The sequence below is a fragment of the Pseudonaja textilis genome, chromosome 1, assembly GCF_049901715.1.
Source record: "Pseudonaja textilis isolate UNSWEBS1 chromosome 1, rPseTex1.2, whole genome shotgun sequence".
NCBI lineage: Eukaryota > Metazoa > Chordata > Lepidosauria > Squamata > Elapidae > Pseudonaja > Pseudonaja textilis.
The window spans coordinates 17659370-17676436 of record NC_141990.1 but is presented as its reverse complement, the minus strand read 5'-3'; the positions used below and the strand labels follow the sequence as shown (position 1 = coordinate 17676436).

At 38.7% G+C, this 17067-nt stretch overlaps 1 protein-coding gene across 1 annotated transcript; it reads left to right on the top strand.

Moving 5' to 3' along the window:
- Positions 1 to 2164: 2164 nt before the first annotated feature.
- Positions 2165 to 17044, top strand: NUP88 (nucleoporin 88). Its single transcript, XM_026708418.2, has 17 exons — positions 2165 to 2557; positions 4152 to 4321; positions 5221 to 5346; positions 5600 to 5686; positions 5801 to 5977; positions 6737 to 6923; positions 8251 to 8401; positions 9073 to 9171; positions 9667 to 9757; positions 10561 to 10662; positions 11897 to 12055; positions 12822 to 12947; positions 13628 to 13693; positions 14994 to 15074; positions 15725 to 15851; positions 16115 to 16233; positions 16679 to 17044. Exons 1-17 carry the CDS (start codon positions 2294 to 2296, stop codon positions 16740 to 16742), a joined length of 2196 nt encoding a protein of 731 aa, XP_026564203.1. The 5' UTR covers positions 2165 to 2293; the 3' UTR covers positions 16743 to 17044.
- Positions 17045 to 17067: the final 23 nt, after the last annotated feature.

Here is a 17067-nt window from a genome sequence, read left to right as displayed (position 1 = left end):
AAACCTGGCCCGCAATGCAGTCATGAACAGGTCATAATTCATCAGCTGGGGGGCATTATCATTATGCAAAGTCACCATCCACTTTGCAGCTGTTCCGTTAAGAGCCCTGGTAACACATCTAACTTTGGCTGCTTCCGAGGAAAAATCCTCTCCATATTCCTCCATATGGCTCCAGACTTGTGCCAGGAAGAATCCTAACTCCTTGGGATCCCCCCCATATTTTACTTCCAACAGAGGCACCTTTGGAGTTCTATGCCTTCTGGCAATTACTCCCCCGCACTGGGGGGCCCTGGAGTGCTGCTGCCTGTTGTGCCGCCAGCCCAGGTTGATTTATGGGGGTGGCTGCTCTGATTCTTCTGGCTGGGGCTGCCTCCCCCTCTTCCCCCTCATACCTTTGATCAGTCTGAGGTTCTCCGACAGCTTCATTTAGAAGATGCAGGGTTTGAGTTAGTAAAACATTCTTTCTTTTCTTCTCTTGCCAGGGCTCTTCTCTTCCACACCAACGGGTAGTGGTCACTTCTGGAGGAGGCTTTTCCTCAGGATCCTTCCAGCCAGGGACCATTTGAGTTTTACAGCTGGTTTTTCACCAAGACTTAATTTTGCTAACAAGTCGACTTCCCCTGCCGCCTCTAACAGCAGGGAATCTGGTCCTCCAGTCGCTCCCAGGTCTTCTTGGTCTCTGGCTGGATCAGACATTGGAAGAAAATTCCCCCTTGGAAGAAAATTTATTAATTCTCCGGGTGGGCTGGTAAAGTGAGATTCAGAATAATGTCAGATGGCGCTCCATTCAAAATCCAAGAAAGAAATACTTAGACTCCATTAATTAGAGAAAAGATATCTTTTACTGGAAGTCAAGTGGTAGCAACAAAAGAACTCTGAATCTGAGGAAATAGGCGCGTAAATCACATAGACAAAGTGATGGCAATGTTCCCACCCCCAATAGTTAAATTGGCTCATCCAATTAAAAGTTGTGTATAGCATCATGTGGGCATCTCCAAGTGGTGATGAGGCCTCTGTCAGTTGACCTTGACATATTTTGATAAAGAGTTGTGGCTGCGCATAGCATAGAAGCCTAAGCAAGAACCCGCCCAACTTATACAGTTCTGTTTTGTAACACCTCCAGCTCGCTTCCCATAACCATGTCCTCCCTCCTCCCTGCCCCCGTTACTTAAGACAGCTGAAAGATACAAAGCAAAGGAAGAAAATCTTGAAGGCTGACAATGTGGATATATGTTTATGGTATAAAAAGAGCTGCTTGAATTTCAGCAGAAGCACTTGGTTTGGACGAGTGTACCTCTCTTTAATTCTGCACAGAAAAAAGTGTGAAAACTCACTTCCCTTGCTCAGTGTGATTGTTAATTCATTATACCAGGTAAAATGAACCAGTGTTGGGCTGCTGGGTCAACAGTTAAATCACAGTTGCTGGTGTTGGCCTTCATATACCTCAAGTTCTTCCCAAGGTTATTGTTTAGTTTTTTATCCTACCTTTTATATATTTTGGTCAACTCAAGGCAGTGAATACAGGTAATTCTTGACTTACAACAGTTCATTTAGTGACTATTCAAAGTTACAACAGCATTGAAAAAAATGAAATGATCATTTTTCACACTTACAACTGTTGCAGCACACCCATGCTCATATGATCAAAATTCAAATGCTTGGCAATTGGTTGATATTTATGACAGTTTTAGTGTCCTGTGATCCCTTTTTGTAACTTTCTGATGAGCAAAGTCAATGGGGAAGACAGGTTCACATATTGTGTTGCTAACTTAACTGCAATGATTCACTTAAACAATACAGGTAAAATGGAGCAAAATTCAGTTTAAAAAATGTCTTGCTTACCCACATAAATTTTGGCTAAGTTGTGGTTGTAAGTCGAGGACCACCTGTGTACCTATTACTCCTGCTTCCTATTTTGCCCTCAATGAGGTGGACCGGGCTGAGAAGTGGGTGACACATCCAAAGTCACCTGGAAGGCCTTCATGCCCAAGAGAGGCCTAGCCTTGACAGTCTCCTGCTTTCCAAGCCAACACCTTATACTTGTATTTCTAAATGATATATTTTGTTTTTGGAGAAATGGAGGGAGGAAAAACTTCCACAACTTCTTGTGTTTACTTCTAACCGGAGGGCGGGGAGAAGAGTGAAAACCCGCCGAGCAACTTTTGAGTATACTCTATGGTGGCCGCCGAAATGCACGCTGGGAGCTGTAGTTCGGCCGTCTGAGGTGGCCAGGCAAGATCCGTTTAGCCGCTTATTAAGCGACTAACGTTTCACTCGCCTCCCTGAAGTAACCATGGCGGCGGCGGCAGTGGCCGTGTCGCCGGGTTTAGGAGACCATTGGTGGGCCGAACTGCCTCGCCATGCCGTGCTGAGTCGCCTGAAGGAGCAGGCCTCTGACGCCGGGCCAGAGACAGAGCAAGCCAGGCCAGCCCTCCCGAGGGATCTGATGTTTGGCATCGGCGGAGAACTTTTCCTGTGGGACCGAGAACGTGCAGCTTTTTGCGTCCTCAGCCTGAGGCACCTTGGCGACGACCCGGACAACTTGGCCTCATACCAGGTGAGGTGTTTCTTGAGCGAGTCTCCTGGTTCTTAGAGGAGGCTCCTCTTCATAGCGATGATGTCGATGTTGGTAATCGTAAAAATTGCGTGCTGTTGGGTGGGGTGGGGTGGGGAACCGTTATCTCCATCTGGAAAAGATACTTCCTCTTCTGTTTTAAAAGAAAAAAAAACCCTGCATACTTTGAGCAGTACATCTGGAAGAATTCCCCAGTTTCACCTTGCTAAAACGGCAGCGTTTTGTTTAGGGGAACCATTTCTTTGCCTAGGAAGGAACATGGCTGTAAACTTTGTGCATCACCTGTGTGGAAGGAGCATCCCCCCCCCTTAGGCTGCATTTAACAGAACAACAGTGTTGAAAGGGACCTTGGAGGTCTTCTAGTCCAACCCCCCTGCTGAAGCAGGAGACCCTATACCATTTGAGACAAATGGTTGTCCGATCTCTTCTTTAACAAAAAAGATTCACCTCATGCACACAGCCCTATGCATAAGCAATCTCATTTTTGTCCCCAATATTGAATGTGTACATTTGGGTTGAATCAGAAACGTTCAGTTTCCATGGAAAAAAGAGGGCATTTAGTGAAGAAATACAAATGGCATCTGTAAGAGACAGCAAGACGGCCGCTGTTCTTGAACTCCTGTTTGGCATCAAAGTTAATGTCCACTTTCACAGATCCCTTAAATTATACTAAATATAATTTTATTTTGTATCTGAGATTGCAGTTAATTTTTAATTGATTTTTAGCATTTAATGTCACTCATTCTCATAATGCAAATTCTGACATGGATTGTTTTTGCAATGCTGTAATTTATCATATTTATATAGCCATCCATCTCACAAGAGAGTGGGCAGTGTACAATAGTTAAAGAAAACCAACAAATAGGTCTAAAAATGTTATTAAAAACTATTAACAATTGCCCTTCCTTTGAACTTTGTTATGGGGTGACTCATAAATTAGATGAATAGTAGTATAAATATTGGTTAGTTGACAGGTAGATTGACTGAAGATGCATGAAAAAAATTGGTCATGTGTACGTTTGATTTTGCCTGTAGTGTGAAGCAATAGTCTCCAAACAGTCTTGCAAATTCTGTGAGATTTTTTTTCCTGTAATTCTTTTCTGGTCTTATTTTAAGTTGACAAGACAGTGAAGTACAATTTCGTTTTTGCTAAACAGGGAGAATCAGAAGAAGTACATAACTAGAGACAGTATAAAGCTTCATTGACAAACCAGGAATTGTTTTCCATAGTGTCCAAGGACTATCCATCACACATGTTTCAGTTGGAAGAATAAATTATTCCTTTTGTCTGTGACTGCCAACTTTGTAGTCCTCTATTGTAGTTATGAATCTATTTGCAGACTGATCCTTAAACATTGGCAGTTACTAGTAATACTATGATTAAAAAGCTTCATTTTGTGTGAACACAATAATTATGTTTTGTAAATTTTGATTCATGACTTAGCACATTGTGGAAAGATACTCAATTCAAGATTATTCAACAAATCATAATTAAGTAAACCAAGGCTTATCATACTGTACCAGTCCTTATGCTAACATGAGAAATGTCTCTAATCAAACCTGTTTTTGTTTTCAGATTCTTCTCTGCATAAATTCACCCTTCTTTGAAGTGTATCAAACTGTTTTAAGTCCTATGCAACAGCATGTAGCTCTCATAGGAACAAAAGGATTAATGGTGTTGGAGTTACCTAAACGTTGGGGAAAGAATTCTGAATTTGAAGGTGGAAAATCTACCATCAATTGTAGGTATGTAGAATTTCCATTCATATTACTTTTTCATTTCTCTTTATCATGAGGCTACCTCAAGATTATTATTACATAGTGGTCACTGGATAGAAGTTTGTTTGCCAATGTTCTCTTGTCCAATATTTAAAGAGACCCTTTTCAGTAATGCAGGTTCTTTAATAGCATCTCCAAGGTGGGAATCAAACTGACCAGACTGGAGATGCAGCAGTTTAATCCATTCCCCTCCAGGTATCACATACATAGACAGAGGCAGCGATTGGATTGTGTTGTTTTGGCCATTGCTATCTTGTCTTTTTTGACTCCTCCTGTGAACATTGCTGATTTGCATTATGAAAAGCAGTTGCTCAGACTGCTTCAAACAGGTGCCTGAGGGTTAGTGAGGATAACCCTTGTTAAACTTGACCTAAAGTCCAGCTGTGGATATTTCAGACCCTGGAATGGTGTATCTTATTGTGCTATGTTTGCCTTACTTTGTCTGGATCATCACAGGGAATTTTGCTTTGGAAATGTGTCATCATTTCAGTTATACCTACTTACAGTATGGAGGTAGGTGCTGAAAATTTCAGTGAAAAAGTAGGTGTGTAGAAACATTTGGAGAAAAATTCTCATGAAAGTGTTCTGGAAACCGATTTGGGACTTGAGAGGGAGCATTAAATTGAGATTGCAGGGAGAATTTTAATAGAGATTAACTGGGAAAGCAGTCAGAAAAATATCAAGCCATTCTAATTCTGTCTCTGACATAGCAGAGACATAGAATTAGCAGGTTGGCCTGCAAAAGTCAGTGGATAAATATTTTCATAGTATAGCCATTGTAAGATGTGAGCTACTGGTTAAAGCATACCAACAGATGAATGAACAGTAGATCTTTTGTGGCTGAAATGCATACATGTGTTTTTCAGCACCATACCTATTGCTGAAAGGTTCTTCACCAGTTCATCATCTCTGACCCTGAAGCATGCTGCTTGGTACCCCGGTGAGACTCTGGAGCCGCATGTTGTGCTATTAACATCCGATAACACAATAAGGTAAACTTTTCTTGCTCTGAATGGATTGTATTTAAGAGAGTTATAACTCCAAAGAAACATAAAAACAGATCTCAACAAAGCCATCACTGGTTTTGTATGGATACTTTTGCTGCTGCTGCCAACAAAAAAAAAAGCCAACCAATATGGAAAATTATTCACCATAATTGAAATATACACTTATACAGTAGTTGTTCAGTATGAAGAAATAATCATGTGGGATGTTTTTGTTAATTAAAAACTTTTTCTTTAATAGGATTTATAGTTTGAGTTCACCCCAGACACCTGTGAAAATGATAACACTTTCAGATGCTGACGAGGAAACATTGAGACTTAATAAGGGGTAAGATTGAATCTTCCTCCTCTCCAGGCATGTTCAGCTATTGTTTGTTTGCCTCAAGACTGGACCTGTGTTTAGAGACACCGCTGACTAAAGCCTCTGCCTTTTCTTCTTCAGGAGAACATATACAGCGTTGATAGGAGAAACTGCAGTGGCATTTGACTTTGGACCTCTAGTGGTACTTCCTAAGAATGTAACTGGACAGAGAGAGAAAGAGGATGTGCTGGCATATCCTATGTATATCCTGTATGAAAATGGAGAGACGTTTCTGATCTACATTAATCTCTTGCACAGGTAGAGACTTGGTTGAGAAAGTTCACTTAGTGGCATTCAGTTTGCCTATCTGACCTAGAGAGTACATTTTCAAATATAGGAGGTTATAAAGTCACTGGTTGAAAAATAATTTTTTTTTAAAGGCTGAATGGAAATCAACTGTTTCTAAATAACACATTTCATCTTCCGTCACTGGTACTGTGCCTCAATATGTTTTGAGTATTCCAGTTTTGGCAAGGTTTTGCCAAATATTTCAAATATTCTCTCATTCTCTCATTGGGCTAACTTTTAGGGCACTACAGTGAAACTGATGGAGAGTCAAGAAAGAGCAAACAAAGGGTTTGCATGCAATGCAAGGCAAATATATGGAGGATGTTTCATGGTTATGAATAAAGCAACAACAATATGACATCTAGAAAGTCTGATTAATTACATTTTTTTTAAAAAAAGAGGAAGCATCTTAAGCCTTTTCCGGTCTGTCCCTAGAAGTGCTTAGAACTAAGTCGCTTCTCTGAAGTATGGCTCAAGCAATTGCTTCCAGGAGTGACATTACATTAGATTTTTATAAAATATAATTTTGTTTGTTCTCAGCATAAATTTTAAATATGCGAGACCATGGAACATTCTTAGTTCCTAGTAACTCAAGTAACTCAGTTTTTGCAGAAAACAGTGAAAAGTTTCTTTTATCAAGCAGTTAATTTGGTTTTTTTGGCAGGACAGTGATGATAAAAGTTAATGCTATTAAACAGCCTCCCACTCATCTTGAAATTATTATTCCAGCACTAGTAACCTTGGGAAGCTGCTGGGCCCATTGCTGATGTATCCTGCAGCTGAAGACAATTATGGCTATGATGCTTGTGCAGTTCTCTGCCTTCCCTGTGTTCCTAACATCCTAGTGATCGCTACCGAATCGGGGATGCTTTATCATTGTGTGGTACTAGAGGGAGAAGATGATGATGAACAGATGGTATGTTACTGCTACAGTTTGCACTTTTGAGAGAGAGTGTTGATATATGAGAGGAATCTCTAGTTCTGTGGTAAAACAAAATGTTCTGCATACAGTAAGCTCTAACATTGTCCAGATCAACGAATCAAATTTTAATTGATAGAACAGATCCATGCCTGAGCACCCCAAAAATAGCTTTTTCTTCCAGAAACAGTCTGGGCTAGAGGGTGAAATGGCCTGAGTATAAATCCCTTAAAACATTTGTGTATATTTTTAGGCATCTGAGTCTTGGTGGTGCAGTGGTTAGAGTGCAGTACTGCAGGCTACTTCTGCTGACTGTCGGCTGCCTGCAATTTGGCAGTTCAAATCCCATTAGATTCAAGGTTGACTCAGCCTTCCATCCTTCCAAGGTCGGTAAAATGAGGACCCAAAATTGTTGGGGGCAATATGCTGACTCTGTAAACTGCTTAGAGAGGGCTGTAAAGCACTGTGAAGCGGTATATAAGTGCTATTGCTATTGCTATCTGACTACAGAAGAGATCATTTGCTGTATTTCCAGATTTCTTATAGCAATCTTGCATATTAATTTGAGGTATAATAAACAGTGTAGTGTTACAATATAATGTTCTAGTGATTGTGAGTAGCCAGCCCATAGGTTGCATATTGCTCTCCAGTTTTTTTCACTACTGTAATTCAGTAATAAAATTGATGACTTTCAGTTTCATAATGTTGACATTTGGATGTCTTTCAGAGAGGTTTTAGAATAATTTGGAAACCCTCCTTCTGTCACCTTTCTTAATCTTTTCACCCTAGGTTTAAATAATATGCTAAAGTCTTTGGGTGTGCTCCTTCTAGGGAAACTAGATAGAAGATTGAGGGACTGAGAAGTAGCTTTTACCTTCTCCAGTATTTTCCATCGCTGCCTTACAGTTATATTGCTGTGCAGAGTTGACTTCAAATATAAACAGTTTGAAATGGGTTATGTCTACCCAAGAAATATGTTTTATCCTAACCATTCAAGTGACTGCTGGAAAGGGGAGAATGTACCCTTGACAGACATTTAAACTGATTGATTACTGATTGAAGCTAAAGTGAGTGCCACTTAATGCAGTTCTGTTCTATGTCCTTGGAATAATCGGCTCGAGGTTGACTCAGCCTTCCAACCTTCTGAGATTGGCAAAATGAGGACCCTGATTGTTGGAGGCAAGATACAAATAATGCTTATATTGTATATTGTGCTGTAAAGCGCTTTGAGGCAGTATATAAGACTATATGCTATTAACCCAATGTGTCTCAAGGGAATCATGACTTGAAAAATGTTAATATAATCTTTCCATTTTCCCTGCAGTCTATGAAGTCTTGGGATTCCCGAGCTGACCTCATTCCTTCACTCTATGTGTTTGAGTGTATTGAATTGGAACTTGCTCTGAGACTAGCTTCCAGAGAAGGGGAAGAACCTATAGAGTCAGATTTCTCCTGTCCAATGAAATTGCACAGAGGTAAGAACATGGGTCATTACTTGTCTTATATTTGTTCTCTTTCATCTCCATTTATTATAGGATAAATCTGCCTTTTAGGGCAATATCAAAATATATTTTTTTTAAAAAAAATACACATCTGGAAAGCTCGAGCATTGTACCAGGAGCAGGGAAGTTTAAAATCCTGGTTAAGTCTAATATTGGCTGGATGACCTTATAGAACAACTGAGACAATAAAATGAGAGTTGCAAATGTGACCTTGAAATGGTATTCTTATACAACTTAATGTGTGGGCTTAGTTGAACACAGTAGATCGTTTCAGTAGAGAAGCACAGCATTGTATGGTTTCACTGAAAGTAGTACAGTATGTAAAGATATAAGGCAAATATCTATACAGTTCATATTTTGAGTAGAGATTGCAAATAATCAGAGAGGCTAATAATTTCCTATTACAATGATATCATTGTTTTAGATACAGTCAAGGCAAAATTGTTTCTGTAAATCCCTTGCCTTATTTTTCAAGTTGTTTTACTACATAATCATGAGCAACTGAAGTGTTGGGAGATGGTGGAACTGCTTCATATAAGAAACCTGGCAGGTTTCCATTTTAAAACTCATGTACGTACAGTGTGAAATCTGTCTTGTGTCAATTTGGTCATCAATTAATACAAAGCCATGCTTATGTTGCTCAGATCCCAAATGCTCTTCTCGCTACCACTGCACACATGATGCTGGTGTACATAGTATTGGACTCCCCTGGATCAACAAACTGCACAAATTCCTTGGTTCTGGTAAGTAACTTAGTCTTCGTGGCTTGTAATTCAGTTTTTCTTAAAAATACATATTTAGGTTCTTGTCATTGCCTTGAGTTTAATGTATATTTAAAAACTAAGATATTAATGTGTTCCTAACTAGCCTTCAAATTTGGTGGCTTCTACTCTTTGGAGTGCTCTCTCACTGATATTTGGGAAGCAAATACTGCTATATTTTCTAGCAGCATGTCTGTCTTGGATCCTATTTTACATCAGACCTCTTTCTGTGGGAACTCGTATTTCCTAAATGTATTTTTTTCCCTCCCTTTTAACATGCATAGTTCATATGCACCATATGTATTTATAAATGCTTTTACATTACAAACTTATTTTATTTTGGTTTTTATCTTTGTTTTTTAATACAGAAATGTGATATAAAAATATATCAAATGAATAGGATAGTTTGTGGTGATACCTGAATCCTGCAAATTGGAGTTAGGGTTTTGTATTAAATCAGTGGACTTGCTGTTTCAGACGAGGAAGACAAAGACAGTTTGCAGGAGCTTGGGGCAGAACAGAAGTGCTTTGTGGAGCATATCCTGTGTACCAAGCCTCTACCATGCAGGTAGGAGCCAGTTGATGTTCTTCATGCAGCTTATCTTTGGAGGCTTGTGCTCAATAACTCTTACAGATAATTGTTGTAACATATGAAACAGTGAAGAGTATGTTGGCTTTGTTAATTTTGTACAACATGTGTTTGGGATAGAGACTGGGGGGGTGTCACGTGTACTGCATTTACCTTGCTCAACTAGAGTTGTAAGTTATAGGAAAAATAATGTTCAAGAGAATCATTGTAGGTTGGATCTTTCATTTTATATATTTAAATGTCTTAGTCCCCAACTTTATACTGTTCAGATATGTTGGAGTGTTTTTCAGGCATGAAGAGTGATTGTGTGGATTAGGGATGAAGGAGGTTGTAATCATGGTATATACCTGGCTACTTGAGATACTGTCTCCAGTTGTAGTTTTTCTTTTACTTTTAAGCATGCCAGAGTTATTGTGCTTATAATAAATTATATAAATAAATGATAAGTGTCCCAGAGCCATGGTGATCTGAGAATTGTATAAATAAATAGATACAATTGTCAAACATTTGTTTAGGAAGGATTGTGCTAGAAAAAAGGAAGGCAACGAGTCACTTCCAGGACTCGTGAACTGAACATGCCTGGAATCCAGAAATAATCACCTAAATCTTTTTAAGAAGCAGGCAGTACATGTGGGTCTTACTTCCCATCCAGTTGGAGTTAAATAGCTTCCCATAGAGCGGAAGAAGCTTTTGCCTTTTAGTCTGAATATAGTAAAGATGGCTGTTCTTCTGCCACTAAGACTGCTAGGAGAGATGTGTAAAGAGGTACTTTGTTCCTGTAGACAACCTGCTGCAATTAGAGGGTTCTGGATTGTCTCGGATATTCTGGGCCCTACAATGGTTTGCATCACCAGGACTTATGAATGCATTACCAGGCCTCTTCTGTAAGTATGAAGCCATTTATAATCTATGCCTATTTACTTTTAAGTTTTTCACAAATGAAAAGCATTGCTGTTTACATATGCAGGCATACATTCACACACACACACACACACACACGTGTGTGTGTGTGTGTGTGTGTGTGTGTGTGTGTGTGTGTGTGTGTACCTGGCTTAGGAATTCTGGGAGTTGAAGTCCCCTGCCATAAATATTCCAAAATTGAGAAACAATGTTTTAGATTTGAGGTGGCTTGATCTTATCAAGGTTACCCACAGATTCAAATGCAGTATTGAACAGTTAAACCTTAAGCATTGCTTCACATTTAGAAGTTCTCCTCAGATTACATATAATGGATTCAGATTTTGGTTGACAGGGATTTTTAGATTTCCTTGTTTCAATTACAACATTACCTTGTTTTTGAAAGCATATCTGTTTCCCCCCTTATGTATCAGTTGTTTGGCTAACTCCTTTGTGATATGCTTGCTGGCACCAGCTCTCATTGAACTTGAATTCTTTTAAGTATTTCTAGAGACAACACCCTTTATATGATTGGCTTTTGTTTAAAATATCTATGAAGTATAGTATTTTAGTGAAGATCTTTAAAATTCATGGCCTACAACCAATAGTTTAATAACTTCGTAGCCTGTTCAAAACAGAAGAAGTAATGGGGCATCTCTACTGCTTCTTGCAATAATGCAAATGGAAAATATATGTCTTTTTCCTGGTTTCCAGATTGATTCTCTCACAGTAAAAGAACATTGTGTCTCCCAAACTAGGCTTCAGCATTTATCTTGCTGTGATTTCCTGGAAAAATCCAATCTGGAAGAAAACTAGACATAAGAATGTTTTACTGGAGAGTGTGTTGGATGAAAAAGAAAGGGATGACTTTTCCTTCTACTGCAATTTTGTAGGCCCTGCAGTGCTTTTTGCTGGCATCTTAGCTACAGGGAGGGGGAAAAAACCCACTTTGATTTCTTTAATCTGTTCTCATAGAAAAAGAGGGAAACTCCTTAGTGGGTTCTTCCTAGAAGTATTAACAGCAAGGTGTAACATTGAATAAGCCTCTCTTTCTGACATTTTCTGCATGAGAGTTATGGATATGAAGGGCCAATGGCGATACAAGCCATTTTTTTGGCAATGGTAGGAGGGTTGTAAATATCCCAGGAACTTGCTGAAAAGGAGAAAAAAGGCAGAGAAGACTCACTGATATTAATAGATGCCTGACATTTGTTTTGACAGTTCCACAGTCCACCCAACGTGCCCTCCACTTCTGTGCACCAAGGAAGAGCCACAGAAGTCTACCACACCTCTCCGCATCCTAGCTGAATCACAGGACTCCTTTGAGAGACATATCCGGAACATCTTGTGTCGCACCTCTGCAAATCCATTGTTGCTGAAGTACATCTTTTTCTTTGTGAAAATCCAATTTGACATAAAGTGGATTTTTTGTTGTTGTGACTTTGCTGCTTTGCTTCACCGATGTGCTAAGATAGACCCTTTCCGAGCCTTGGGGAGAGCTTGTGTGTTGTTGCTTGTTCTTTGTTTTGGCTGTTGGTTCACATTGCTGCAATTGGCAAACTGCATCTTATTTGGGATGGACCACCAAAGCTTGATCTTTTCAGTGGACTCATGATCACTTTTCTTTTTCTGGCTGAAAATCTCCCACTCTGTATTTGGCTGTTTTTGCATCTTTTCTGCTATTGCCCTAAATCTGTTATTCTTCCGTCATGCAAGGCTGGTAAGAGATTCAGAGAATACAAGCCATCTTGTTGGTTCCACTGAATTATTATGCTCATAGTGTCTTCTGGTTAGCTAAGGGATATGGGAAATTGATTGGGGAACTTTATCAAATGTTAATTTCAATATTTGAGTACTTTAGATCAGGGGCCTCCAACCTTGGCAACTTTAAGCCTTGTGGACTTCAACTCCCAGAATTCCTCAGCCCCCTACTGGCTGAAGAATTCTGGGAGTTGAAGTCCACAAGGCTTAAAGTTGCCAAGGCTGGAGGCCCCTGCTTTAGATGAAGTGTTCAGTGTCTGTCTGTCTGTCATCTATTTCATACTTTTCAACTGCCCATCTCCCTCAGAGATGTTTATATATATACGTCGTGTATATATTTTCCAAGCTTGGATGTCCCATGTTTGTTTATTTTATTTTTTTAAAGAGCTGCAGATAAAGAATCTTCCCCTCCCCCAGAAGAATGCCTTCAGCTTTTAAGCAGAGCCACCCAAGTATTCAGGGAAGAATATATTCTAAAACAGGACTTGGCTCGAGAAGAAATCCAGCGAAGGTAACCGTGGCTCTTTGTTTCTACGTTTCTAAATTCTAAATGTAGCAAGTCATTTCAGCATTTTCTTACAGTGACTAAAACAAGGGCTTTGGGGTCTTAAGATTCTGCTGCCCCAAATAAAATAGAGAATAATTCGAAGTCCTACTAATTTTTTTTATTGGATCCAATGTTTCAAAAAAGGGCACTTAAATGATTGGTAACGTGTATAACAATATTTCTAAAAATGAACATTTCTGCCTGTATGTTATCAAAAAAAATCAGTAAAGGTCTAAAATTGCATTTTGAGTCATCTTTTATTTACTCCCTGCCCTAGTATTAATTTTCTGCTGACTTAAGTGTAATACGACTGATAAACCTAACATTACTTTAAAAAATAATCTCTACTATTCTGAGAAAAGCATTTATTCTGCTTCCCCGGTGATTTATTTAACACACACTGCAAATGGAAAGAAATCCCATTTTCTCCACATTAACTATACTTAATGTTTCTACATTTTTCTGTCCTTGGAATAGAAGAGTCAATAGTTGTTTTTTGAATATTTTAATTTACTTTAACTCTTAAAGCCTTGGGTGTTTATCTTCTGCAATATCTTACTCAACAAATGTGGTTAGAGGAAAACAAAATATGCACAGATTGAGGCATTGTTTCCCATCTAACCTTTAAATCTTCTCCGCCTCAGAGTGAAATTGCTGCGTGAACAGAAAAAAAAGCAGGTAGAAGATCTAGACTGCTGTCGAGAAGAAAGGTAAAGGCCAACCCGTTCGTGAGCCGTTTCCCCCCCCCCACATACACTTTATTGATTTAAACCATATAAATTTTATTTCTCAGCCAAAAAGTATCTTAGAATGACTTGTTATTTGAGCAGGACACCATGTACTACTTTTAGGGCTTACAATGTAGATGACTGACAAGGAACTGGAGATGAATATTAGGAAAAGCAAGTTCCGCATGAGTTCTCACTAGCTAGTTCTTTGGCCAGCTGCAACACAAGCAGTTCATCTAACTGTATGGAATAGCTGCCACGAATGAGAGTTATGAGAGATCCAAACTTGATTAGTTTCAGGAGAGGAAACTTGTCTCACAGAATGGTTTAGAGCAAAATTACACAAAGAATTATGATGGCTTTTCTGGATTGTCCCATGGAAGTAGCAAAAGTCAATGATGCAGACTATTTTTGTACAGAAAGTATTTTAGATTCACACACATTCAATAACTCGAATGGCTTGGGTTTGAGATCAGAGGTGGTATTCAACAGGTTCTGACCAGTTCTGGAGAACCGGTAGTAGAAATTTTGAGTAGTTCAGAGAACCGGCAAATACTACCTCTGACTGGAGATTTTACAGTACCCTTCCCCTGCCCACAGAAGCGGTAGTAAAAATTTTTGAATCCCACCACTTATGGAGATCCTCAAATCATCCAGGTCATGGTTGTCCCAAAGGTGTTTTTCCAAAAGGCAATGAGTCTTTCTTGGGTTTTTTTTTTCCTTGAAAATATTTCACTTTTCATTCAAGAAGTGGAACTGACGAAGCTCCTTGGATGAGAAGTGAATTTTTGTCAAAGAAAAAACCCCAAGAAAGTCCAGTTACCCTTTGGAAAATTACCTTTAGGACTTGGGTTGTGGAGTTGCAAAACTCGGGCTTGATTTTGGAGAGCTACTGCTGTACCGTATATTAATAGATACCACTGAACAAGGCAAATGCACCTATCATAGACTGGGAGGGCCAGACATTATAGGAAACAATTTGTATGACTACTGATCCAGGTTGCTGATTTTCCTTTATCCTCTTTAACATTACCAGGCTTAACATTTAGCTCCTTTCAGGTGAAACTTAAGTCAAGTTGTAAATTCTGTATTTTAGTGCTCTTCTGGTTCCTCATAGATGCTGCTACTAGAGATCATAGAAGTTGATTTGCAATGAATGTATCCACTAGAAATTGCATGAAATTATTCAAGGAATAAATACATTTTGTGTATCGTAATGCTGTAACGTGTAAAAAAAACAAAGGTTGTTGCTGTTCTGAAAAGAACATGTTTTCTCATACAGAAAAAGCTTGAGAGAGATGGCAGAGCGTTTGGCTGACAAATATGAAGAAGCCAAAGAGAAACAAGAGGATATTGTGAACAGGTGAGGATATCTTACTATAGGCTCTTCTGATTAGCTGAAATAACTGCAATTATCTAACTTCTTGCTAAAGAAACCGTTGTAGAAGAAGCCCAGTCATTAAACTGAACTACTTTCTAAATTATAATACATGTGTTAATAGAAGAAAGCCTAGTTTATAGAAAGGCAGTTGCAGGCTACACACCCAATAAAATGAAAATGGATAAGCAGTTTTGCTTGTGGAACTGTTTCACTTAAATACCAGATAAACATTCTGGGTTCACAGATTCTGCCAAGTCAAACCAAAGTCAATTATTGTTTAGTTCAATGAAAATTGTTTTATTAGTGTTTAGCTTTTTAAAAATTATCTAAAAATTATTACTGTACTATTGTACCTCTTTCCTTGCCAAGCATCAAACAGCTAGAGTAACCAATAAGTGTGCTAACATTTAATTAGCAAAATGAAACTAATTTACTTTTGAACAGAAGTGTACATCACGCCTCACCAAATAAGAAACTAAAATCTACAAGTAAATTTGAATGGAATGGTTATACGTTGTATAAGTGTAGCGCTATTCTGAGAAGATATTTGGTTATGTCCTCTGAAAAGGCACAGCGAATCCCCATCTCCACTGCCGCTTGTTAGAAACCTGACATTCTTTTTGTGTCTACAGGATGAAGAAAGTTCTCCGTAGTTTCCACTCACAGCTGCCTGTCCTGTCGGATAGTGAAAAGGATATGAAGAAGGAGCTACAAACAATACAAGAACAACTGCGGCATTTAGGCAATGCTATCAAGCAGGCAAGTGGTTCTCATTTCTAAAAACATCTAGAAAAATAAAATGAGGGTCCTTGCCGCTCTCTGAGATTGCTTGTTATCCTGCAGACATTTCATTACCCCAACTAGGTAACATCATCAGTGCAAGTAAGGAGTGCTGTTTGTTGTCAGTTTATATTTTGGTGTCTGAACCCCTCATTTCAACCCCAGCTACAAATATTCTCCTTTATGAGAACAATAAAAGTAACTTTTGAGGTGTTTCTCCATATTGCTTCCCTGTACTCTAGGTTAAAATGAAAAAGGATTACCAGCAGAGAAAAATGGAGAAGGGAAATAGTCCACAGAAGCCGAGCATCAACCTAAGCACCTATCAGAGGAAATGTATCCAAGCTGTTCTGAAAGAGGAGTGAGTCAATTGCTTGCTGAGCTATGATTATTTTCTTGCATAATTAATATTTGATTAATGGCAAATGCATGCATGGTGCAAAGGCTTCCATCGTGGTTGAGTTTCTAGGCTGCTGACAGCTGCTATACTAACTCTGTATATAGTGTTACGATCTGGCCAGAGTTGTATAGGTCCTAAATATTTGTGTGTTTATTAGCTTTGTGAGAGTGACAGACAACTTTCCCTCCCCCCCAAAAAAATAAATAAATAAAATAAAATACACACACACACAGTATATATTTCCAGTAAGAGGAAGGCAATTTGTGAGACTCTGTAGGTATTAGTTATACATAAAAAATACTGGACTAACCAAAATACATCAAATTTAAAGATTTCAATTACAAACTGTCTTTCTTACTATCCTTGTTTAATACTGAGATAAAGAAAACTTTTTTTTTTCTTTCAGGGGAGAACACATTCAGGAGATGGTGAAACAAATAAATGACATCAGGAATCATGTCACCTTTTAGTCATTAGACTACAGACTTACATTGTTGGAATATTAAATGTAACCAGCTGCATTTTTATTAATTTATAAACTGAACTATTTTTACAAAAAGATCCACTATTAAATACTCATTAGAGGATGCATCTGATTATAACGTATGTTGCAGCATTGTACAGAAGGCATGATGCTAAAGACAGTTGACTTCCGCCCTTTTGATACTTCGTGGGGAAAAATAAGGGAACTTTGTACTTCTTGTGACTTCAACTTAAATGTTTGTAATAACACACGGTTCATTTCAAAATAAAAATCAATACAACCACTGTACCAAAATTTTCCATATAGATCAT